General features: G+C 45.1%; 1 protein-coding gene across 1 annotated transcript in view; it reads left to right on the top strand.

The window, feature by feature from the left end:
- The window catches only part of WDR86 (WD repeat domain 86), a 75,029-nt gene that overhangs the window by 5,264 nt on the left and 42,972 nt on the right, over positions 1-26,793 (top strand). Inside the window, exons 3-4 of the mRNA XM_044294586.1 lie at positions 3,150-3,291; positions 6,789-7,209. Of these exons, the coding sequence (XP_044150521.1) occupies positions 3,150-3,291; positions 6,789-7,209 (563 nt within the window). The remainder of the gene's footprint in view (positions 1-3,149; positions 3,292-6,788; positions 7,210-26,793) is intronic.

The raw sequence follows: 26,793 nt of genomic DNA, 5'->3' as shown, positions 1-26,793 counted from the left end.
TGTGCTTGGAACTCCATTCTATGACCAAGATAGAGACTTGGTCTCTCTTACAGTGGACTAGAACTGGCTTTGTATTATAAGGACAGCCATTTAGAGGAAATGCCTGACGGGCCACGGCCATGTCAATTTGCGGTCCACAGCATGGGCACGTAGCCCTTACGTTCATGTGAACAAGTCCTTATGGTAATAGTTTCTTTTCTGTTCTGTAGTTTCTGCACGGCAATCTGTGACTTTTTCCTGCTCACGTCAGGTCTAAAAAAGTTGGTGTAGCATGGGCGGGAAAAGGGGACAGGTCGGCAGGCCCGTCTCATTCATCATTTTCTACTTCTGTTGTAGGCATAGAAAATGGTCTAAATCTACTCCAGCAAGGGAGCTGGTGTAGATTTAGAAGCGGAGGTGGATCCGCCGAAGTTATGTAGAGGCTGGCACCTCTACATAACTTTGGCGGATCCACCACCAACGTAGGGCCTTAATAAATCACCCCCAAAGTCCTTAAAAACATTTTTTTAATGATCTGAAAATACAATACATGTAGTCTCCCAGCTTACAGAGTTGGAGGAAATGGTAGTAGTATTGATCATGTCATGTGAATGCTGTATGTGACGTCAGATGGACAACCTTTACCACAATCCACAGGTCTTTTACACTACTACTAGGGGTATGAGTATTGCCTACAATCTTAAAGGGACTCTACAGGCTACAGATATTGATGACTTATCCACCGGATAAGTCATTAGTATAAGACTGACAGGGTTCCGACACCTGGCATTCCCACCAATCATACGTTCCAGGCTGCCGCGGTGCTGGAGGCTATACAGTGTACAGAGTTGGAAGTAGACAGTTCCTTACACTGTGTAGTGGCTGTGCTGGGGTACTGCAGCTTAGCCCCCATTCAGAGCTTCAGTGCGCCGCCTCTATAAAATACACAATGGATAGAGCCCAAAACAGCTGATCTTGGGGGTGCCGGGTGTTGGACCCCCAGTTATCTGATATTGATGGTCAACAATATCTGTACCTGGAGAACCCATTTAACTTCTCATCTAAGAAATAACTGTATGGGGCAGTCGCAGATACAGGACCAGCAGCAATTCACTTTAATGCTTGGATCTGATTGAGAAGCAGTAGGATTTAACGGCAGTAATGTTTAGTGTTATGTCAGCCATGTTCGTGTTCCAGAAATTACACTGGTGGTCTATATCCTATTATGAAAGAAGGTAATATTGTGAAGTATGAGGAGGGGACACTGTGGATTTCTCATTACGCTGGGCACCAGACCGTCTCATTTTCCTCAAGGGATTAGCCCTGAAATTACATTTCTTGATAATGCTTCCACATGCTGCATATTAAATACGACATGTTACACAAGGAATAGGCTTCAGCCTGTTCTGTGGCCAAATCTTTTCATTTTCCAGCGCTGACACAAGAGCGCCGTTTGAGGAATGAGCCTATGCTCCAGTGTAACTACATGGATATTTGAGGAGGTAAAGGGATCAGTGGCTGAAGAGGGAGCTGGCAGGGGATGCCAAATACTAACATGCAACTTGCCAGCAGTGTAGAGGGAGTGGTTATTTATTTATTTATCTTTTAGAGAAATAAGCGTGACTTCAGTAATCTGCAGTACTTGATCCAATATTTGGTAAGAAATAAATAAAGTATTTATTTCATGTTACATTCCCCTTAGCAAACAGTCCAAGGCACAAACTACACCTACATACATCGGCTGTTTGGTAGAGAACTGAATAGTAAATTGCTGCATTGTCCAAGAGTATTTATTAGGCCCCTTTCACACGAGCGAGTTTTCCACGCGGGTGCAATGCGTGAAGTGAGCGCATAGCACCCGCACTGAATGGGTCTGTGTACATGAGCATTTTTCGTCACGCATCAGTTCTGCGTTGCGTGAAAAATGCAGCATGTTCTATAGGCCTCTTTTACACGGGTGCATGATGCGGGTGCGTTCCGGGAACATGCACGCCAAAATGGCGGCTAGGATGCGGACCAAAGCTAAGGCCGTGTGCATGAGGCCAGATGTTGTTTGTAAACCTTCCGTTTTTTTATCACGTGCATGAAAAACACATCAAAACGCATTACACCCACATGGAAAAAATGGAACAACTAAACGCAGACAAAACTCACCGAACTTGCTTGCAAAATGGTGCGAGTTTTCCTGAACACATCTGGACCTAATCCGTCATGCTCGTGTGAAAGAGGCCTAAGGCGGTATTACATGGGCAGATTTTCTGCCAGATGATCCGGATGCAATACGTTTTTTACTGAAGCCCCATTCTCTTCTATGGCCCCTTTCACACGGGCGAGTATTCCGCGTGGGTGCAATGCGTGAGGTGAACGCATTGCACCCGCACTGAATCCTGACACATTCATTTCAATGGGGCTGTGTACATGAGCGATGTTTTTCACGCATCACTTGTGCGTTGCGTGAAAATCGCAGCATGTTCTATATTCTTTGTTTTTCACGCATTGCAAGCCCCATAGAAATGAATGGGGCTACAGGAAAATCGCAAGCATGTGCGGATGCGGTGCGATTTTCACGCATGGTTGCTAAGGTGACGAGGGATGAGTGACCCGGGACCCGATTTACTTTATTATTTTCCATTATAACAAGGTTATAATAGAAAATAATAGAATTCTTTAATACAGAATGCAAAGTCCAATGTCCATTGAGGGTTAAAAATGTTCTGCGCAGATATTGACCTGCGGTGCAGATTTTGAAATCTACAGCACATCAGTTCCTCAACATTTTCTTCATGGTGTTTTTCCCCTATAGAGAAGATGAATACGCATAGAAAACCAAAAGCTATTGTGCTATCACAAGAGAGACAAAAAACGCCACTTAATGTACGAACCACCAGCAGCAATAAAAACCCTTCTGTGTCCAGCATTTTGTATTTCCCAGAGACCTTCAGCTAACATCTGAAGCTGGTGTTTTTCCTGCAAAAAAATAAAATAAAAATTCCATAAAAATTAAGAAAAACACCACCAAAACCCATTTGTGAATGAGCCTTAAAGGGGTTGTCCAGGATTAGTACTTGTGTGTAGCTACTCGTATTCTATGTAGATAGCTCTATTTTTGAGGAGTTGGGAGATTCCTTCTCATCACTGATTTCTGTTCTTTTGCAAACAAATGGCCACAGGACATAGCAGCTACATTACGTTTTGTCACCTGGAGAATGAGGCGGCTTTCACATGCAGTGCCGATCACACTGTGAGAAAATGGGAGGTGTCGACAGGTCAGTGTCTCACTGTGTACACCGGACACACATCCATCGTGAACAGGTGGGTAATGGCTTTCCCCGGATATTTTCTTTAATGAATACAAGTTTCGATCCTAACAGATCTGTCATTCTTCATGTCTGTTCTGCTTCAACTAATTTTCTCATGACAGAAGTCTGCCAAAGTGGCAATAGTGAGCTCTCAGCTTAGTGAATAGGGAGTCATTCTGCTCTTCTACATGAAAAAACAGGAACTCCCTAATTTACGAGCCTTAACAGAAGTGCCACCATTAACAGCGGTAGGCCTCTTTCAGAAGGGCGTTGCGGGAACATGCTCGATTTTTCCACGCGAGTGCAAAACATTGTAATGCGTTTGGGACTCTCGTGAGAAAAATCGGCTTGTTTGGTACCCAAACCCGAACTTCTTCACAGAAGTTCGGGCTTGGGATCGGTGTTCTGTAGATTGTATTATTTTCCCTTATAACATGGTTATAAGGGAAAATAATAGCATTCTGAAGACAGAATGCATAGTAAAATAGCGCTGGAGGGGTTAAAAAAATAATAATAATAATTTAACTCACCTTAATCCACTTGATCGCACAGCCGGCATCTCTTCTGTCTTCTTTCTTTGCTGTGTGCAGGAACAGGACCTGTGGTGACGTCACTGCGGTCATCACATGGTCCATCACCATGGTAAAAGATCATGTGATGGATCATGTGATGACCGGAGTGACGTCACCACAGGTCCTGTTCCTGCACACAGCAAAGATGAAGACAGAAGGAGATGCCGGCTGCGCAATCAAGTGGATTAAGGTGAGTTAAATAATTATATTATTTTTTTTAACCCCTCCATCACTATTTTACTTTGCATTCTGTATTCAGAATGCTATTATTTTCCCTTATAACCATGTTATAAGGGAAAATAATAATAATCGGGTCTCCATCCCGATCGTCTCCTAGCAACTGTGCGTGAAAATCGCACCGCATCCGCACGTGCTTGCGGATGCTTGCGATTTTCACGCAACCCCATTCATTTCTATGGGGCCTGCGTTACTTGAAAAACGCACAAAATAGAGCATGCTGCAATTTTCACGCAACGCACAAGTGATGCGTGAAAATCACTGCTCATATGAACAGCCCCATAGAAATGAATGGGTCGTGATTCAGTGCGGGTGCAATGCGGTCAACTCACGCATTGCATCCGCACGGAATACTCGCCCGTGTGAAAGGGGCCGTAGTCATCCAGAAATAGCTGCAGGTCGCAGGGACATTGACTTTTCCCCGGCTACACTGTTCTGATATGGAGAAATATATTAATGGTATTGCTGTTTATGGAGTTACTAAAGGGGTTGTCTCATCTCAAACATTTGTGGGATATCGCTAGGATATGCCTCCAGTGTCTAATAGGTGCAGATCCCACCTCTGAGACCTGAACCTATCTCTAGAATGGAGCTCACAAAGTGAAGGAGAGCAGACCGCGCATGCGCAGCTCCCCTCTATTCATTTCTATGGGAGTGCCAAAAATAGCAGAGCAGTGAGCTCCCATAGAAATAAATGGAAAGCACACCGCGCAAGCACGGCCACTGCGCCATTCACTGTTATGGGGCTGACAGAAATAGCCAAGCCAACGATCAGCTATTTTAAGCCCATAGAAATGAATGGAGGGCGGCCATGCATGTGCAGTTCACTCTCCTTCCATTCTAGTGAAAGGTGCTGGTCCCAGAGGTGGGACCCACACCTATCCGATATTGGGGGCATATTCTAGCAATATGCCTCCGATGTTTGAGATGGGCCAATCCCTTTAAAGGCAGTCTGTCACAAGGAAATTTACTGATAAACCACTTACAATGCCTTGTAGGACCAGAGCTGCTGAATGTAATGATACCTTTCGCTTAGTGATCCATTGCTTCACTCTGGAGGAAAAATTACTTTAAATCCATATGCAAATGAGCAGTTAAGTGCACCGAGGGTGGAACCAAGCCATTCTGTGCACCCTTGCTCCTCCTGCGTCCGCTGCCAGCCCCTGCCTCTCCTTCTTGATTAATTGGATCAGGTTCCTACATAGTCATCTCACCTGGCCCTGTAAATCGAGGCGGGGAAGACACACTACCGTACACACTAAAAGACTGCTTTCACACTTGAGTTGTTGTTTTCCGGTATTGAGATCCGGCAGAGGATCTCAATACCAGAAGAAAACGTTTCCATTTAGTCCTCATGCATTCTGAATGGAAAGAGATCCGTTCAGGATGCATCAGGATGTCTTCCGTTCCTGCAGTATTCCGTTTGGTAACTGGACACAAGCTGCGGTTTTGTGTCCGCTCATAAAAACTGAAAAAAATGGATCCTGCACTGAAAACAATGCAAGTCAATGGTAACAGATCTATTTTTTTAGGAGCCTAAAAAACTGGATCTGTCACCCACTGACTTTCAATTTATTTAGTGATGGATCCGTTTTTACCATTTTGACTTCACATAGCCGCATCCTGATGTGCAAAATCAAAACAGATCAGTTTAATTCTTCTAATTCCGGTATAGAGAACGCAAGTGCGAAAGTAGCCTAAGGCCTCATGCACACAACCGTTTTTCGGGTCCGCGGACCTATTTACTTCAATGGGGCCGCAAAAGATGTGGACAGCACTCTGTGTGCTGTCCACATCCTTTGCTCCGTTCCGTGGCCCCGCCCAAAAATATAGCATGTCCTATTCTTGTCCGTTTTGCAGATAAGAATAGACATTTCTACAATGTGCCGCAAATGGCGGAAGACACACGGGCGGCTTCCGTTTTTTGCGGATCCGCGGTTTGCGGACGGTAAAAAAACTGAACGGTCGTGTGCATGAGGCCTAACAGTGACAGGTCTTGTTGCTTCCTGAGGAACCCCTAAACAGGGCTCAAGAAACCCCAGGGTTAGGCCGAGTTCACACGAACGTGTGTGACCCGTGCTCGTTCTGCAGCCAGCAAATAGCGGGCCGCAATGCACGATCGCCGGCCGTAGGTCAGCCACATCGGATCGCGGACCCATTCACTTTAATGGGTCCGCGATCCGCCCGTTCCGCTAAAAGATAGGACATGTTCTATCTTTTTGCGGAACGGAGGTACGGGACGTAACCCCACGGAAGCATTCCGTAGTGCTTCCGAGGGGTCCCGTCCCGTGCGGCCGTTCCGCGATTCCGGATTTGCGGACCCATTGAAGTGAATTGGTCCGCATCCGTGATGCGGAATGCACACGGAACTGTGGCCGTGTATTGCGGCCCGCGATTTGTGGGCCGCAATACGGCCACAGATCACACACATTCGTGTGAACTAAGCCTTACTGGAATCTTGGTTGGGAAACTCTGGCCCAAGCATTCATATCAGTAGTTGGCAACCATCTGTCAGGCTACAATAACCCGTCCTGGTAGACACTGCCCAAAAAATGATTCTGTACATTCCATACTGTATATCATTAGTTTACTATCAGTATATTTATGTATTTTAGTTTGCTCTCTGCTTGTCTCAAAGAACCAGCTAATACAGTAATTGCTTGCACACTACCTTCATTTCACAATATGAACTCTTCGGCAGGATACTTGTAGTCAGGAACTTGCTCTTCAGTGGATCTTACGACAGAACCGCTCGCTGCTGGGACGTGGACTCTGGGAGACCTCTTCAGGAGTTTCAGGGTCACAGAAACTGCATCTTAGTCTTGACACATTTTTCATCCAGTGACATCCTGGAGGAATCAGACCTTGGCAGCAAGGAAACCAAAGAATTCCTTGTGACCGGAAGCAGCGACTGTACAGTGAAGATCTGGGAAGCATTTAGTGGGTGCTGTTACCAGACATTAAGGGGGCATTTAGGTGCCATACTGTGTATAGTGCTGGACACCCCCAACAGAGAGCTGTTTTCTGGCAGCACGGACTATACCATCCGGAGGTGGAACATGGTCACCGGTGACCAGCTTAAAGTATTTCGAGATCATCAGGGATCTGTTATATGTCTGGAGGTAAGTGATACAATCATTTTATGCTAAACATACTACTTACCTCCCATCTCATAAGGATTGACAGAATGAACGTACCTCCACGGTAGGCTGGGAGAAACACTGGTAGAATCAGCCGTTCCTTACAGGGGTATTTCAATGGTGGTCACATCAAGATCGGTGGAGTTATGACTGCTTGGACCCCCACTAATTGCTGGATTGGGGTGCTGTCAATTTGTTTCTGCAGCCCCCTATAGATTTGGCTATAGCAGCAGCGCTTATGTTCCGTCACCATTCCATGCAACTGTTCCCCACTTTATAGCTACTGGTGAGAAGAGAGAGGCACTGGGGAACCCTAGTCTATTGACTGGTGGGCGTCCTAGCAGTTGGATCCCACTGATCTAATGTTTATCACATTTTTGACCAGAGACTATGGGCCCTTTGACTCAGGCCGAGGATCGGGCCAATTTTCTGGAACAAATGTTCGTACCAATGCGCGTTACTGAATTGGCCCATGTAGATTCTTACTAGTTGGCAAAACATCATCCTGTATAAGCTGTATGGGGACAAACAGTTGTAGTAATGATTGCTCAGCCCTATCTATGCCCGAGCATTGTCTGTATGCAGCTAACAAGCAGGCAATGATCAGCAAAATCATCGGTGGTCACTGATCAGTCTACAGTGTAGTGTGAGTGCTGCCACGGGTCTCTAGTTTCAAAGAACCCCCAACTCCGAATAAAACTCTTCTAAGTCATCTTCTGTCAGTACAGATATTATCTTAGTTATATCTGTTCCTGGGAAAGTTGGGTGACAAACAATATGACCGCCATTATAGCTCCAAGAGTTGTCACCTTGCTTTCCCTGACTGCCCAATGGTATATTGTTGCATAGCTTGATGTACCATTCAAGACTCTGGGAAAGTTGAGTAAAAGTTGGTGAATATGTAAGGCTACTTTCACACTCACGTTTTGGCTTTCCGTTTGTGAGATCCGTTCAGGGCTCTCACAAGCGGTCCAAAATGGATCAGTTTTGCCCTAATGCATTCTGAATGGAAAAGGATCCGCTCAGAATGCATCAGTTTGCCTCAGTTCAGTCTCCATTCCCGCTTTGAAGGCGGACACCAAAACATTGCCTGCAGCGTTTTTCTGTCCGCGATGTGGTGCGGAGCAAGACGGATCGGTCCTGGCACACAATGTAAGTCAATGGGATCTGTTTTCTTTGACACAATAGAAAACTGATCTGTCACCCATTGACTCTCAATGGTGTTTATGACGGATCCGTTCATGATGGATGCTTGCGGTTGTATTATGGCAACATGACGGATCCCCCAAAAACGCTAATGTGAAAGTAGCCTAGGTCATCTCCATGCTTTCCCCACAAAAGAATAACTTTGATCTTTACCTTATTTTTGGAGGGCAACTCCACGGGAACTTTCTTTGTTTCTGGTAAAACTAGGTGACAGTCAGTATGACCATCTTCACAGCTTACAAATTGGCTGTCACCCAGTTTTCCTAGACTTCTGAGTCGCAATATTAAGAGGATATGGAATTCTGTAGTCTACGGAAGCTGGGTTAAAACATTCATAGGAGTTGTAATGAAGGCCAACTTGGCCCAACCAGGACAATGCAACTTACATTTGTTTCTGGATTCCAGAGCACAGCCCTAAGGACAACTGGGGACTTAAGATGGCCCTGGAAAAAATAAATAAAAGTGGCCTTATGTTGTAGACAGGTCCACACTGATAGAAGGCATGGCCAATATAAGTAGGCAGGACCAACATATATAGGTGAGTCCTTCAATACTGTAGTGCATCACAAAATACTGCCCTAGTAGTACCAAAAATACACAGTGTAGCACAAAATACTGCCACCCCTACCGCAGTATTCAACTCTATCATCATACTGAGGATGGCAGTACTTTTGAATGCAGGAGGGCACTTTCTTCTGCCAGCCAGATGCCTGACGCTCTTATCATTAATTAATGCAGAGAGCATCAGATCACTGTGTACCCGACTGGTGGCCATGAGGGCTTGGGTGGCCCTCGGGCATTGGCCCAACAGAAGATTTCCGTGTAGGGTCTAGGGCCTGGCCTGCCCTGGCACAGCAGTTTCATGTGAGGGAGGTAAGAAACAACAGTTTAGCTTCTCTGTGTGCTTCTGATTACAAAGATATGTGGCGGTGCAGAAGCCCTAGCCTTCATCTGAGCAGCTGCTTTCCTTGTTTGCATGGCACTGCACTGGGCAAACAGCAGCCCCCTACTACCCTGGGTCTAGTCATGGTCATACACCTCTGCTCTGCATTTTCATTTTCTTGCCTGTCCTATGTCTGTTTTCACATTCATGGTGGACAGCAAGGATATTATCATAGTTCTCCTTAGAGAGGGTCAAACCGTGACAACATTTTATCAAACCCAATTACAGTTGTGAGTCTGGCAGTACAGAGGAGACATGGAGGGGTTGTCATCCCAAAAGGCTTGAAAACATCTGGTGTGCGTTGGGGGCTGGGTTATTGCGAAGCTTGGTGTACAATTACTAATAGGTACCAGAGTTTTCAGAGCCTGGGGATATCACATACACCATATATACTACACCATAATGTATTGTCATTCTTCGTGCTCAGTTATGTTTTTGTAGATTTTATTATTCAAACTACAGAACCTTTGTTAATATTTTATGCAATATGTTTAGAGGCTTGTCTTTTATTTGCCTTTTTCTAGACCTATCGTGTGAGGCAGCTAGGCTGAGATGAGAGAAAAGACCCAGATAGACTTATCTAGTAGTGGAACTGCAAGTCAAAATCAGCTGGACAGTTTTTGTTTTTTTTAGCTATCTTCAAGGTGTTTCATGATTTATTCAAGTTGTTCCCTCAGTTCCACTGTTTGGTAGAAACTTTTAGGAGAACTTTTCCTATCGCTTGTCCTACCATCCATTTGAGCTATGGAAGCAATTAGCATGACTTGTAATATTTCCTCTTCAACAAATCTAATTGATTTTGACTTACTTGTGCTAGATGTACTGTAACCTGGATTAGTAAAACTGACATGGACCTAGTTCAGACAGACATTGCAATTGAACACGGTGTTATATATTTTATCAAGGAACATAAGAGCATATCTTGGCGGCCTCTCCAGTATTTCTCTATGATCACCTCCATCAGTGATATATGAAAAAGACAGAAGCCCCATAAAAAAAATTGATCCCTTTCAGATTCTACTCTCTGAGTAGCAGACAAATAATGATAAAAATTCTAATCACAGTCATTACCAAAGCTTACCAAACATATTGTAGGTCATTGATAAGTCTACGTAAGTCCTCACCCAAGTAACAAACAAACAACCAGAGGGCTAACAACAATTCTCATACATGTTGATAATGACCGCAGTATCTGTATGGGTATATTTCCCCCGATCAGACACATCCGCAGTAAGAATGATCAGTTACTGTGGAGTTACTTGTGTAGGCTCCCAGGCCTGTATTAAGAAGCTGCCTGCGGCAAAACCCATCCCAAACCGCCAGCAGTACCTTCAAGTAGCCGGCAGTGAGTTTCTAATGATGATTTTCGTACTGCATTCTGATGAGGCAGAAGTATGAAAAACGTTCTTTTATCCTCCGTCCGCGCTTCAAGTCCAGGTAACCGCGCCCCCTGCCCCTTACCCTGATACTGACAGACTGAGGTTCAGCTGCCATCATGAGAAAGATTAGCACACCATGTGGAATTTTTCATTTCTATGTACACTGTGTATCTCGTGAGGTCAATGCACTCTGGGGAGACTATTTTAATTTACAGATAGTTAAAGGGAATGCGTTCACTTTATTTTAGCTTGAAACTTCTAAGAACAAACGAGAGCTTTATATTAAACATTTCTCCTCCATTGTTAGCAATTAAAGGGATTATCCAATGAATAAAAAAAATACATTGGTGGTAATACGCACCATTATTTCAACCATATCAGTGCAAAAAATGCTGCTGTCACATTTGTTCTCTTTTTAAAGGGGTTTTCCAAGACTTTAATACTGATGATCTATCTTCTGGATAGGTCATCAGTAGAGATGAGCGAATCGAAGTTGACAAAGTGAAATTCAATCCGAATTTCAGGAAAAATTTGAGTTGCACCGAATCCAAATTTCCTCACACTTCGTGGTAATGAATCAAATTTTTTCCTAAAATTGCTGCTGCACGTGTTAGGACATGGAGCAAGGAACTCTGGGAACGAGGGATCACCCACAATGCCATGCATGCAGCCAATCAGCAGCCATCCCTGTGATGTCACAGCCCTATAAATAGCGTCAGCCATCTTGGATTCAGCCATTTTCCAGTGTACTTAGTGCAGTAGATGCGTCAGCAGGCGCTAGGGACAGTGTTAGAAAAGACTTTAAAACTTTTTTGCTGTATAGAAGTTCAGGGAATCATTCCAGAGTATTGAAACAGAACAGGGTTCAGTAGGGGAGTTTACAGCCTGGGTAATAGGAACAATCCTATTACACCTTGCTGCACTGACTGGGGATCCAAATTGCCATTTTACAGCTCTGTAATTCCAGCAAACCGTTCTTGTTATTGGGGTGCAAGTGTTGTTTGATACAGCCATTAACAGGGTTTATCACAAGGAAATATTTTTACGTCTTATTTGCCGTTGTGCTGTGCAGTTATATGTTCTAAAGCATTTTTTGGCTTGTATTAGTGGGGAAAAAAGCCTTTGTGTGGTAAAGTGAGAAAATTACAGCCCTTTTTGGCGTGCATTAGTGGCAAAAAAATAATATTTATGCCATTCAGCATGCAGTTATATGTTCTAAAGCCCGTTTTGGCGTGTATTAGTGGCAAAAAATTACTGACTTTTTGGGGATGTATTAATTTCCTTTTTATTTATTTATTTTATCTAACAGTATGTCAGACAGAGAAGTGCCAGGACCTGCACAGGGGAGTGGCAGAGGCCTAAATGTTTCTGGCGCAGGCACAGGTCGCAGCAGAGTAAGGGGGCATGGCAGCAGGAGTCGCAGCGAGAAGTCTGAGCGCCCGGTGTCATCTAGTAGACCAGCAACCCAGCGGTTCTGGAATGGTTGACTCAGTTATCCACTTCATCCCAAGTGACATCAGACACCCCCAGCCAAGAATCTGTGGGTTTGTCAGACATAACCCTTAGTTGGCATGGCCCGGGAGCAGGCCCTGTGCCCTCACCTGTCCTCAACCTGCCTCTGTCCCTTTCTGTTCCCTCAGCCAGAGAAGTATTATATGCTGTGGGATCAGCTCCACTAAACAGCAAGAGCGAGCTACTAGAGGACAGTCAGCAGCTACTGCCCAGCCAAGATGTGGAGAAGACATCCGCTGCTTTCTCCGGTAGGCGGGCAAGTAGTGATGAGGAGAGTGGCGTGAGAGCTGGTGTTGCGACCCATAGACCATTGGAGAGGACATTAGTGACGTGCAGTCTCATACAGTACTCGATGATGATGATGTAGCTGAACGCACTTGGGAGCTGGGTACATGGGCGTAGGGATCACCATAGCAGCCATAGCAATCGCTATGGGGCCCTACGCCACTGGGGGCCCGGGCTGCCGGCTGAGGATTATATATATTTTTTAATTCATGTGGCGTAGCTACAGCGGTCGCACGCCCCTCCAGGACAGACAGAGAAAGCACTATCTGCAGGCTGTGGGCGGTGCGATAGGGCACGGCCGGAGGCAGAGAGGCATACCTGCAATGAGGAGATGGAGCGGTCCCGCTCCCAGTCTGGGCGGCAGTCAAAGTGGCCGAAAGTGGAGGATGCAGAGCGTACAGCGAAGCTGCTGGGCCTGGCAGCGCTGCTGGAGTGTGGGCGCGCAGACGTTCAAGTGGCTGTGAGGTGAGGGCTGGCTGACTCTGGGACTGGTAAAACTTACTCTGGAGTCCTGGACCATTATATCTGGGGAGGAGGGGGGAGCTGCACCCTGGAGGTCTGGACCAGTACATTTAAGGAGAAGGGGGGAGCAGGACCCTGGAGGTCTGGACCGGTACATTTAAGGAGAAGGGGAGAGCAGGACCCTGGAGGTTTGGTCTGGACCATTATATAGGTGGGAACAGGACACTGGAGGTCTGGACCATTATATAGGGGGGGGGACAGGACACTGGAGGTCTGGACCATTCTATTTAGGGGGAGCAGGACCCTGGAGGTCTGGACCATTATATAGGGAGGAGCAGGACCTTGGAGGTCTGAACCATTATATATTGGGAGTAGGGGGAAGCAGGATCCTGGAGGTCTGGATCATTATATATGGGGAGTAGGGGGAAGCAGGATCCTGGAGATCTTGAACATTATATATGGGGAGTTGGGGGAAGCATGAACCTGGCGGTCTGGACCATTATATCTGGGGACTGGCGGTGGGAGGTCTAGGAGGGGTGTGGGGATGTTGGGGTGGTAGGTCCTGGAAGGGTGGGTGGGAGCTCTGGAAGGGGTTGGGGTCTGAGAGGTATGTGGGGGTGGGAGATCCGGGAGGGGGGGCCCATAAAAAAAATGTTGCTATGGGGCCCAGTCATTTCTAGCTACGCCCCTGGCTGGGTAAATTAGGGGCTTCATCATCATCGGGAGAAGAGGGTGGCAGCTTGCCTGTGAGGCAGTGGCAAAGCCAGCAAGTTGCTAGCGTGGCCCGTGAGTCAGCAGGGTGGAAGCAGTGGGAGGTCGGGAGTCAAACGTGCCCAGGAAAGGCTTTGCAGGAGCCTACCTGCCCAGAAAGATGTGGTGCAGGGGTTTACAGAAGCAGCGGCGGTAGCAGTCAGTCAGTGTGGAGTGTTGGGGGTAAAATCACCTACTCGGCGGTGTGGCAGTTTTTTGTTAAGCAGCCGGAGAAGGTGAACATCGCCATTTGTAGAATCTGTGGGCAGAAGGTGAAGTGTGCCCAGGGTGGCAATGTTGGCACCACGGCCCTCCATCAACATATGCAGCATCACCATAAAGTGGCCTGGGAAAACCGTGGCTCCGATGTAGTGGTCAAGCCTGCCGCAGCGGTCCCGGCATCATGCCAAGATGTCTATTACAATGTAGAGAGGAGGGGTAAGGGGCAGGGTTGTCGTGCCTTGAATTAAGGAGGCCGCTGCCCCCTTGACTTCAACATACACAAACAGAAGATAAACTGAGACTAGACGGGTATAGTAGCAAAATATAAATATACTTTATTGAACAATACATAAAAAAGTGTATTATATGTGATGTATTACATGGGATAAAAAAGGTGGACTACACCTGAGGGGACATAACAATTTAGGGAAGAGGGCAGTGAGGCTACCAAAAAGCTAAAACGTACAACAAACGCACTGACATATACGGATGTTACACACAAATGTCACAGATGTCCAGAAACAGTGCAGATATATATCTCCAAACATATATATACACGTATGTAGGATAAGACCTGTTTTATATGTTAAAGATGTCACAAGTATCCAAAACGGTGCTGGTATACACATATACAGTATATCTCCACATAAAAGGCTGGCAGTGCACCAAAGACAAAACCCCAACTCGAGATACACACGTGTATAGCAGCTGGTTACTCTAATGGTCCCACCCACTTGTGATAAAGACAGATGTCTAAATCTCAGCAAAAAAGTGCATATGTGCATAGTATCATCTATCACAAAAATAAAGAACCAAGTCCTATAGACATGTGTGAACATGTATGTATATATCGCCTTAAAGGCAAATAAAGTTACTGCCAGTGCCCTAAAATAGAGCCATGTATGGAGGCATATATATACACTCACCTAAAGAATTATTAGGAACACCTGTTCTATTTCTCATTAATGCGATTATCTAGTCAACCAATCACATGGCAGTTGCTTCAATGCATGTAGGGTTGTAGTCCTGGTCAAGACAATCTCCTGAACTCCAAACTGAATGTCAGAATGGGAAAGAAAGGTGGGCTACAACAGCAGAAGACCCTACTGGGTACCACTCATCTCCACTACAAATAGGAAAAAGAGGCTACAATTTGCACGAGCTCACCAAAATTGGACTGTTGAAGACTGGAAAAATGTTGCCTGGTCTGATGAGTCTCGATTTCTGTTGAGACATTCAAATGGTAGAGTCCGAATTTGGCGTAAACAGAATGAGAACATGTATCCATCATGCCTTGTTACCACTGTGCAGGCTGGTGGTGGTGTAATGGTGTGGGGGATGTTTCCTGGGCACACTTTAGGCCCCTTAGTGCCAATTGGCCATCGTTTAAATGCCACGGGCTACCTGAGCATTGTTTCTGACCATGTCCATCTCTTCATGACCACCATGTACCCATCCTCTGATGGCTACTCCCAGAAGGATAATGCACCATGTCACAAAGCTCGAATCATTTCAAATTGGTTTCTTGAACATGACAATGAGTTCATTGTACTAAAATGGCCCCCACAGTCACCAGATCTCAACCCAATAGAGCATCTTTGGGATGTGGTGGAACGGTAGCTTCGTGCCCTGGATGTGCATCCCTCAAATCTCCATCAACTGCAAGATGCTATCCTATCAATGTGGGCCAACATTTCTAAAGAATGCTATCAGCACCTTGTTGAATCAATGCCACGTAGAATTAAGGCAGTTCTGAAAGCAAAAGTATGGTGTTCCTAATTCTTTAGGTGAGTGTATATAAGAATATACAGGAATTGATCACCTAGATAACTGCGCCCACCGAGTGAAATCAGAGATCACAGAGATCAACCCCTGCGGCATACACAAAATAACTAAATTACATCACAAAGACATTGATTTATGAAACAAAAGGTAGCCTCACATTATGAAATTACATAACCATAAAATACACTGTCCAACTCAGGAGAGCCACGTACCCCGACGCGCGTTTCGGCTGGAATGCCTTCTTCTGGGGGATGTGGCTCACCCTGCACATGTGTCTATATTTAAAGCACCCAGCTCACCTGTGTATGATTTAGATTAAATTTGCAGACTCCTACGTCTGCCAGAGATGATATCACTGGGGAAAAGGTGGGACGTGCCCGGCTGCTCGATGGCCAGTCAGGCGGCAGCGCACATAATTCCACCTCATGACGCGGTGGTGCACCAGGAAGGTCCTCAAACCATAAAGCAAGAAAATTCTCCCGCATCAGGAAGGTCCTCGAACCATAGTACAACAATCTCTCCCACCATTGGAAATATTGAATAGAGAGAAAAAAAGATAAAAGCCTGACTTGGAGAAGGCGCCAACAGACATTAAAACTGTGATTTTAACAAATATGAGGAGACAGAATGAGGAAAGAAAATCATGATTAGCAGCACACTGGGGGATACTTTAAAGAGGACCTTTCACCGGTCCAAACATTGTGAACTAAGTATCATGCCCTTGTTCTGCTGGGCATCTCCTTCTACTTTTCTCCCAGGCTGTGAGCTCTGCGCTGCGATTGGCCAGCGCTACAGCCTAGGAGAAGGCGACGCCCAGCAGAACAAGGGCAGACTCCGCCTACTATAACCAAGTCCCCGAACATACCGGAGGACATAACAGGAGAACGGAGTGGCACCCAGGGATAATAGTAAGTGCAGTGAGATCTCTGGGCGCCGCTGTATATGTCATGATACTTAGTTCACAATGTTTGGACCAATGAAAGGTCCTCTTTAAGGTACTGTGGTTGGTTTAATGTGTTTTCCAGGTGACAGGTTCCCCCTTAAGACAGAAAGTCTTAAGTTCCTGCAGCCTGGCCCCTGAACCAGTATTTATACTTACCTTCTCCACATCGCTCTGGTGCTCCGCACTGCTTTCTCCATCTTCCGGTTCTGCCACTGTTTACATCTGGCTGGTTATGTGCATGGTCACATGCTCCACTCCAGCCAATAACTGGCCTCAGCAGTGACATGCTGATTGTGGCCTCATGACCACTGAAGCCAGTCATTGGCAGCAGTAGTGCATGTGACCATGGCCATGCACTGCTGGATGTAAACAATGCCAGGAAAACCCCTGTAATATTTTTAGGCCTAGTGGCCAGTGTGAAAACTGCATGATTTTAGATGTTTTTGGGGACATTTATCAAACTGGTATAAAGTAGAACTGGCTTAGTCTACTTTCACACTCGCGTTTTGGCTTTCCGTTTATGAGATCTGTTCAGGGCTCTCACAAGCGTTCTAAAACGGATCAGTTTGCATCCTAATGGATTCTGAATGGAAAAGGATCCGTTCAGAATGCATCAGTTCAGTCTCCATTCCGCTTTGGAGACGTTTTGGTGTCCGCCTGATGAAACTGAGGCAAACTGATCCGTCCTGGCACACAATGTAAGTCAATGGGGACGGATCCGTTTTCGATCACAATCTGGCACAATAGAAAACTGATCCGTCCTCCATTGACTTTCAGTGGTGTTCAAGACCAAAATCACAACAATTCTAAAAAGAGTGGCCCAGATTCAGGTAGATTTGCCCATTACTTACACCTGAGCCGCTCAGCTGAATTTCTCTGCGCTGGAGCAATTTTGCCAAATTGCCACCTGATTCAGGAATCGTTTGTTCATTTAATTTGCTCCTGTTTAAGGCAAAGCTGAGGGCGCAAGGCCGTGCAAGTCAAAGTGGGTGTGCCCCTATGTAAATGAGGAATTTTCGGCTCAGCAGAGGTTTGCTAGCATAATTTCAGGGCAAATCCTGCTCAGCTGCTTGCACTGAGCAAATAAATAGGAGCAGACTTGCGCAGGTTCTTTGCTGAATTTCATCCTGCTTTTTCCTACCCCCCCCTGAGCAAGGAAATTCAGCCCTTTTGCAAGACATGGCACCTCCCAAAGGGACCAAAATAAGGAAGGCCAACTTTGTGGCTGCAGAGATGGACATCCTGATTGCTGCACTCCAGCAGCATAAGGAAGTCCTATATGGTGCCCAGCGGGCAAACACCACCATTGCCCAAAGGAGGGCTATATATGAAGCCATTGCCCTGGACATCAATGCCCTGGGTAATGAAGTGCGTACCTGGGATGACATCCAGAAGAAATTAAATGATATGAGACATTTGGCCATCTTTTGCTAACTTGCCCCTGCTTTTAACAGGAGCAAGTTTGCCCAGGGAAAAAAGCTTGCACGCTTCCAGCGCAAGATGCGCATCACACGCGCATGTTTCTGAATCATCGGCAGTACCTAATTTGCATATTCGCTGAGGGAATTCCATGAAGGCGCAACTTACACCCCGTGCAAAATTGCACGAAAATTGCGCAGGAACAGCTAGGCTGCGTGCGCGGGAAAATGGCCGCTTTTCAGGCTTAACTGGTTTACAGAATCAGCCGCAAATTTGCATAGGAGCAAATCAGTACTTGCGCGGCGCAAATCACACTTGTTCCCGCGCAAGTGCTTCTTGAATCTGGGCCAGTATGTTCAACATATAAAAACATTTGAAAACAATAGGACATTTTCCAAGGATACATTCCCTTTAAGGGATGACACTGGAGTTTGTAGTTCCAGCGCTATCATCCACTGTCTGCAGCACCTATTGCTAGATAGTGGCAAAACATTTGGATTGTCCATAGCAAACACAGTCCATAAAAGATTCATTCAATAAGGACTCTGGAGGAGAAGTATTTTATTTTATTTTTTACTGGAGATTCCCTTTAAAGAGGACCTTTCACCAGAATAAAACTTCTAAACTAACTATACAGACATGGAGAGCGGCGCCCAGGGATCCCCCTGCACTTACTGTTATACCTGGGCGCGGTTCTGTTCTCCCGGTATAGCCTCCGGTATCTTTACAGTTAGGCTCCACCCAGGGGAACCTGCCGACACCTCCTTCTCCCATGCTGTAGCGCTGGCCAATCGCAGTGCTCAGCTCATAGCCTGAGAGGCTTTTTTCTTCTCTCAGGCTATGAGCTGAGCACTGCGATTGGCCAGCGCTACAGCATGGGAGAATGAGACGACGGCAGGTTCCCCTGGGTGGAGCCTAACTATGAAGATACCGGAGGCTATAATGGGAGAACGGAGCGGCGCCCAGGGATAACAGTAAGGGCAGGGGGGTCCCTGGGCGCCGCTCTACATGTCTGTATAGTTAGTTTAGAAGTTTTATTCTGGTGAAAGGTCCTCTTTAAATAGCAGCTATTAAATTGAATTGGAAAGCAGTGTTTTCTCATCGGGAGAACCCGACATCACCTAAAGGTCCACAGCTCTCCTCTGTTCCGCTCCTGTAAGTTAATAAGAGGCAATACCAGCAACGCAAGTTGTAACATGTTAAGCAGTTGCACGTCACGTACCTTGTAATTTGACTCTGTTGGAAGTCACTTAGAAATTCATGTAAAAGTACACACGTCCTCTGTTTGTACAAGATGTATTAAAATACTGCAGGGAATATTTGTGGCATTGATAGCATAGAACAGTTTATTTTTTCAATTTTTTATGTCTTGTGCTTAACATTAAGCTGGGAATATGTATTATATGTTAATTCTTAATTTAATGAGCTGTTTAAATGGAAAGAATGTTAGTCTCTAGGTACAGTTTGGCCTCGGCCTCCCAGACTATGAGCCTGATATATAACAAGGCCTGCACCTCATAATAAATTAGGCGCATTGTCTGGCAGCACAGGATATTTTTTGTAGGTTTTAGTTATGGAGGAGGAAACTGTAATATGCATTTAAACCCCAACAAACAAAGAGAGAACTTACAAACTCCATGCAGATGTTACCCAAACCCAAGACCTCAGCGCTGCAAGGCTGTAGTGCTGACCACTGACTGGGCTTTGTTTTCCTGTATGTGGGAATATGAGCCACCTGATTTTCTTGACACTAAACCATGTCGTTAACTCCAAAAAAGGCCTATATATATATATAATATATATATATATATATATATATATACATATATATATATATACTGCCACCTGGATTAAACTAAGCAAATAGTTATGAGCCTCCTATTGGATAATTACTGCATGGGCGATTATCTTTCAGCTGGTAACAAGGTTTTTAACCCCAACTGGTGCAATAAGTTGCTTCTCATTTCTTAAACAACCATGTCGAAAGACGCATCTCGTGGTCGTGGAAAAGATGTTGGTTTGTTTGAGAAGGGTCAAATCATTGGCATACATCAAGCAGAGAAAACATCTAAGGAGATTGCAGAAACTACTAAAATTGGGTTAAGAACTGTCCAACGCATTATTATAAACTGGAAGGATAGTGGGGACCCATCGTATTCGAGGAAGAAATGTGGCGGGGAAAAAATCCTGAATAATCGTGAAAATTTGGTGAAATCAAATCAAAGAAAAACAGTAGTAAACCTATAATGATTTTTTGTGGGTGCAATACACCAGCTTTGCACCCCTGACACAGAAATATAATAATAGATCTGGCTGTTAATTCTGTGGGTGACCTATAGCAATTTTTTTGTCGGTGCAATGCACCATCTTTGTACCCCTGACACCAAAATATAATACAAAAATGTAATACTCACCGCTCCTTATTTAATGAAGATTTAAGACTGCTCTGGACCAGATTGTGACCCAAGGCCTCCAGGGGACGTGTGTTAATCCGCCAGCAATCCAATCTGTGATCTCATTAGTGGGCCGTAATTTACTATGAGCGCAAACAACTCCTTTATGATACTGGTCACTCTCTCCGGGAGATCTTTTTCCTGCTGCTGAAGTGCCCAAAAAATCCCCACTCCTAATAAAGTGACCCTTCCCCCCCCCCAATATAGTTACACCACTCCTAATTAAGTGTATGGCAGGCGCAGCACTATAAAGTGCCTTTTGCACTGTGGCATTAGAAGAATTTAGATATTTCTGACTTTTAGTCTAACCAGACTGTCTATTACTCTGTAATTCCTCTAGCGCCGTTCTAAAGAGCACACCAAATGCTTGAAATAACTTCTTTATTAACTTCAACTTTTCTTCATTTAACACTGCCGCCTCCGCAGCAGATAGTCCATGCAGAAAACACGAGTTGCATAAAGATTCATAAAATGGCGGTATGCATAAGATGGTGGTTCAACTGTTCAATCCTGTCATTCAACATAAAATGGTGGATATATTTCTCTCTTGAGTATCTGTACTCTAACTTTAGTTTTTTTAAGCACTTTATGATCTCTCTGAGAGGTATATCTGAGGTTAACCAATAGTTCACTTGCTCTACTTGGTTTGTAGTTTGCTCTATACAATTGATTATGATCTGGTATGAGCAGTTTGCATTTGTATGCAATTTGTTTTTGATTGTATGATTGTATGGCTCAGTAGTTCGTTTGTATGCAATTGAATTTGTGGTTTGCGATTGGTTGAACTGTAAGTAAACACATATATAACTGGTTCAGTATACAGTTCTAATCACTATATTAACAGTAGAAACATTAGATAACTGTTTTAAATACCTATTTTGGCCTCTCTGCTTCCATAAAACACAGCTCTTAGTGGAGTGTGTGTCTGTTCAGCTCCTCTCTCTGGTGAATAATGATTCCAGCAGCTCCTGCTAGGGGGGATTTCCCACAAATGCTGTGTGTGAGGCTGGCTGTTATTGGTCAAAACTCCTGCTGTTTGTGAGGCTGGCTGTAATTGGTCTAGACTCCTGCCCAGCAACAACAGTTTAACTCTATGTTTTCTGTTGTTTCTGCTGTGCCATTGAGCTTACCTTACATTATATAATACATCTTAACCACTTCAGCCCCGCTAGGTGAAACCCCCTTCATGACCAGAGCACTTTTTACACTTCGGCACTACACTACTTTCACCGTTTATCGCTCGGTCATGCAACTTACCATACAAATGAATTTTACCTCCTTTTCTTCTCACTAATAGAGCTTTCATTTGGTGGTATTTCATTGCTGCTGGCATTTTTACTTTTTTTGTTATTAATCAAAATGTAACAATTTTTTTGCAAAAAAATGACATTTTTCACTTTCAGCTGTAAAATTTTGCAAAAAAAACGACATCCATATATAAATTTTTCGCCAAATTTATTGTTCTATATGTCCTTGATAAAAAAAAAATGTTTGGGCAAAAAAAAAAAATGGTTTGGGTAAAAGTTATAGCATTTACAAACTATGGTACAAAAATGTGAATTTCCGCTTTTTGAAGCAGCTCTGACTTTCTGAGCACCTGTCATGATTCCTGAGGTTCTACAATGCCCAAACAGTAGAAAACCCCCACAAATGACCCCATTTCGGAAAGTAGACACCCTAAGGTATTCGCTGATGGGCATAGTGAGTTCATAGAACTTTTTATTTTTTGTCACAAGTTAGCGGAAAATGATGATGATTTTATTTTTTTTATTTTTTCTTACAAAGTCTCATATTCCACTAACTTGCGACAAAAAATAAAAAATTCTAGGAACTCACCATGCCCCTCACAGAATACCTTGGGGTGTCTTCTTTCCAAAATGGGGTCACTTGTGGGGTAGTTATACTGTCCTGGCAATTTAGGGGCCCAAATGTGTGAGAAGAACTTTGCAATCAAAATGTGTAAAAAATGACCGGTGAAATCCAAAAGGTGCACTTTGGAATATGTGCCCCTTTGCCCACCTTGGCAGCAAAAAAGTGTGACACATCTGGTATCGCCGTACTCAGGAGAAGTTGGGGAATGTGTTTTGGGGTGTCATTTTACATATACCCATGCTGGGTGAGAAAAATATCTTGGTCAAATGCCAACTTTGTATAAAAAAATGGGAAAAGTTGTCTTTTGCCAAGATATTTCTCTCATCCAGCATGGGTATATGTAAAATGACACCCCAAAACACATTCCCCAACTTCTCCTGAGTACGGCGATACCAGATGTGTCACACTTTTTTGCTGCCAAGGTGGGCAAAGGGGCACATATTCCAAAGTGCACCTTTCAGATTTTGCAGGCCATTTTTTACACATTTTGATTGCAAGGTACTTCTCACACATTTGGGCCCCTAAATTGCCAGGGCAGTATAACTACGCCACAAGTGACCCCATTTTGGAAAGAAGACACCCCAAGGTATTCCGTGAGGGGCACTGCGAGTTCCTAGAATTTTTTATTTTTTGTCACAAGTTAGCGGAAAATGATGATTTTTTTTTTCTCTTTTTTCCTTACAAAGTCTCATATTCCACTAACTTGCGACAAAAAAAAAAAAATTCGAGGAACTCGCCATGCCCCTCACAGAATACCTTGGGGTGTCTTCTTTCCAAAATGGGGTCACTTGTGGCGTAGTTATACTGCCCTGGCAATTTAGAGGCCCATATGTGTGAGAAGTACTTTGCAATCAAAATCTGTAAAAAATGACCGGTGAAATCCGAAAGGTGCACTTTGGAATATGTGCCCCTTTGCCCACCTTGGCATCAAAAAAGTGTGACACATCTGGTATCGCCGTACTCAGGAGAAGTTGGGGAATGTGTTTTGGGGTGTCATTTTACATATACCCATGCTGGGTGAGAGAAATATCTTGGCAAAAGACAACTTTTCCCATTTTTTTTATACAAAGTTGGCATTTGACCAAGATATTTTTCTCACCCAGCATGGGTATATGTAAAATGACACCCCGAAACACATTCCTCAACTTCTCCTGAGTACGGCGATACCAGATGTGTGACACTTTTTTGCAGCCTAGATGCGCAAAGGGGCCCAAATTCCTTTTAGGAGGGCATTTTTAGACATTTGGATCCCAGACTTCTTCTCACGCTTTAGGGCCCCTAAAAAGCCAGGGCAGTATAAATACCCCACATGTGACCCCACTTTGGAAAGAAGACACCCCAAGGTATCCAATGAGGGGCCTGGCAAGTTCATAGAATTTTTTTTTTTTTTTGCATAAGTTAGCGGAAATTGTTTTTTTTTTTTTTTTTCTCACAAAGTCTCACTTTCCGCTAACTTAGGACAAAAATTTTAATCTTTCATGGACTCAATATGCCCCTCAGCAAATACCTTGGGGTGTCTTCTTTCCAAAATGGGGTCAGTTGTGGGGTGTTTGTACTGCCCTGGCATTTGAGGGTCTCCGCAATCATTACATGTATGGCCAGCATTAGGAGTTTCTGCTATTCTCCTTATATTGAGCATACAGGTAATGAGATTTTTTTTTCCGTTCAGCCTCTGGGCTGAAAGAAAAAAATGAACGGCACAGATTTCTTCATTCGCATCGATCAATGTGGATGAAAAAATCTCTGCCAAAAAAAAAAAATGGAGGGGAAAGGCGTCTGCCAGGACATAGGAGCTCCGCCCTACATCCATACCCACTTAGCTCGTATGCCCTGGCAAACCAGATTTCTCCATTCACATCAATCGATGTGGATGAATAAATCATTGCCGGGATTTTTTTTTTTTATATATATATATATATACAAAGTGCTTGCCAAAGCATAGGAACGCCGCCTCCTCCTCAGCTCGTATGCCTCGGCAAACGTATCTGTCACTGCAGAGGAGAAAATCCCGTCTTGCAGCGCCGCATACACCGACTTGCGTGTAATCTGACAGCAGCGCAATGCTTCTGTCAGAATGCACATCGGTGCTGCAGCTAGTCGATCGGTTGGTCCACCTGGAAGGTAAAAAAAGAAAAAAAATGAAAAAACCAGGCCGCAACGCAATAATTTTATTAACTTTGCAACAGAACATATAAACTTTAACTTTTTTAACTGAACATTAACGTGTTTGCTTACTGGTGTGTTTTTTTTTTTTTTTTTTTTTTTTTACCTTTATAGAACAAACCTCTCCTTCCCCATGGGTCAATGTGCAAAGCGCAAATCGCCCAAAGATGTGGCGAAGTGCGTTATGCACTTTGTCCCATGTGAAAGGAGACGTTTGCAGCAGCAGTGAGTGAATGGGCCCTAATAGCCCTGTGTGCCTGTCCTGGTGAGATGATCCCTATGCTAATAGTGTACCTGTGAGTGGTACTTCCGGAAACACTCTCCAAAGCATAGGGCAGGGTGGTCCGGACAGTCAGGACAGAAATAGCGGGTGTCACGTCTTATTCCACTCCTGCTACAGACACAACATCTTTTTCGGGGTGACTGTTGGGTTGAGGTACCAGGAACGACATTGGGGAAATGTCGCTCGTGTAGACGGCTAACTACACTGGTGGTTGGGGCCACGGAACCTCCTGGATACAGGAGGTTCTCAATGATCTCTTCCTGAAATTTGAGGAAGGATCCAGTTCTCCCAGCCTTACTGTAGAGAACAAAACTATTGTACAGAGCCAATTGAATTAAATATACAGACACCTTCTTATACCAGCGTCTGGTGCGTCGGGAAACTAAATACGGAGACAACATCTGGTCATTGAAGTCGACCCCTCCCATGTGGAGGTTATAGTCGTGGACTGAGAGGGGCTTTTCAATGACACGGGTTGCTCGCTCAATTTGTATTGTCGTGTCTGCAGTGAATGGAGGAGAGCATGTAAACGTCACGCTTGTCTCTCCATTTCACCGCGAGCAGTTCTTCGTTACACAGTGCGGCCCTCTGCCCCCTTGCAAGACGGGTGGTAACGAGCCGTTGGGGGAAGCCCGCGCGACTAGTTCGCGCGGTACCACAGGCGCCAATCCGTTCTAGAAACAAATGCCTAAAGAGGGCCACACTTGTGTAAAAATTGTCCACATAAAGATGGTACCCCTTGCCGAATAAGGGTGACACCAAGTCCCAAACTGTCTTCCCACTGCTCCCCAGGTAGTCAGGGCAACCGACCGGCTCAGGGTCTGATCTTTTCCCTCATAGACCCGAAATTTGTGGGTATAGCCTGTGGCCCTTTCACAGAGCTTATACAATTTGACCCCATACCGGGCGCGCTTGCTTGGGATGTATTGTTTGAAGCCAAGGCGCCCGGTAAAATGTATCAGGGACTCGTCTATGCAGATGTTTTGCTCTGGGGTATAAATATCTGCAAATTTCTGGTTGAAATGGTCTATGAGGGGCCGAATTTTGTGGAGCCGGTCAAAAGCAGGGTGGCCCCTGGGACGGGAGGCGGTGTTGTCACTAAAGTGCAGGAACCGCAGGATGGCCTCAAAACGTGCCCTGGACATGGCAGCAGAGAACATGGGCATGTGATGAATCGGGTTCGTGGACCAATATGACCGCAATTCATGCTTTTTTGTCAGGCCCATGTTGAGGAGGAGGCCCAGAAAAGTTTTAAGTTCGGAAACTTGGACTGGTTTCCACCGGAAAGGCTGGGCATAAAAGCTTCCCGGGTTAGCGGTGATAAATTGTGTGGCATACCTGTTTGTTTCGGCCACAACTATGTCTAAAAGCTCCGCAGTCAAGAACAGCTCAAAAAATCCCAGGGCCGAACCGATCTGAGCTGTCTCAACCCGAACTCCAGACTGGGCAGTGAAAGGGAAAACTACAGGTGCGGCTGAAGTTGGGGACTGCCAATCAGGGTTTGCCAGCACCTCTGGGATTCTAGGGGCTCTACGGGCACGTCTTTGCGGTGGCTGCGACGGGGTCACTACTGCACGTGCCACCGTACCAGCTTCAACTGCCCTTCTGGTGCTCGCTACTTCACCAGGTTGTACGGCAGTGCTGGTACTAGGTCCAGGGAGGGCTGGGCTGCTGGTGTATGCCTCACCACGTAATCCGACAGCACCAGCCCCACTCTGCTGCTCTTGAAGCGGATCCTGCGCAACCTGCGGTCTAGCGACACGGGGCCAGGGTACGCCTGGTGGTATCAGGGACCTCAGCCTCCTCGTCCGAACTTTGGGTCAGAGAGCCACTGCTTTCTACAGGTTCAGTATTCTGACCCGCTGGATTCATCAGATGAGGGTTCCCAC

Source organism: Bufo gargarizans, chromosome 5 (assembly GCF_014858855.1).
Source record: "Bufo gargarizans isolate SCDJY-AF-19 chromosome 5, ASM1485885v1, whole genome shotgun sequence".
Lineage (NCBI taxonomy): Eukaryota > Metazoa > Chordata > Amphibia > Anura > Bufonidae > Bufo > Bufo gargarizans.
This window is presented reverse-complemented; position numbering and strand designations above follow the sequence as displayed.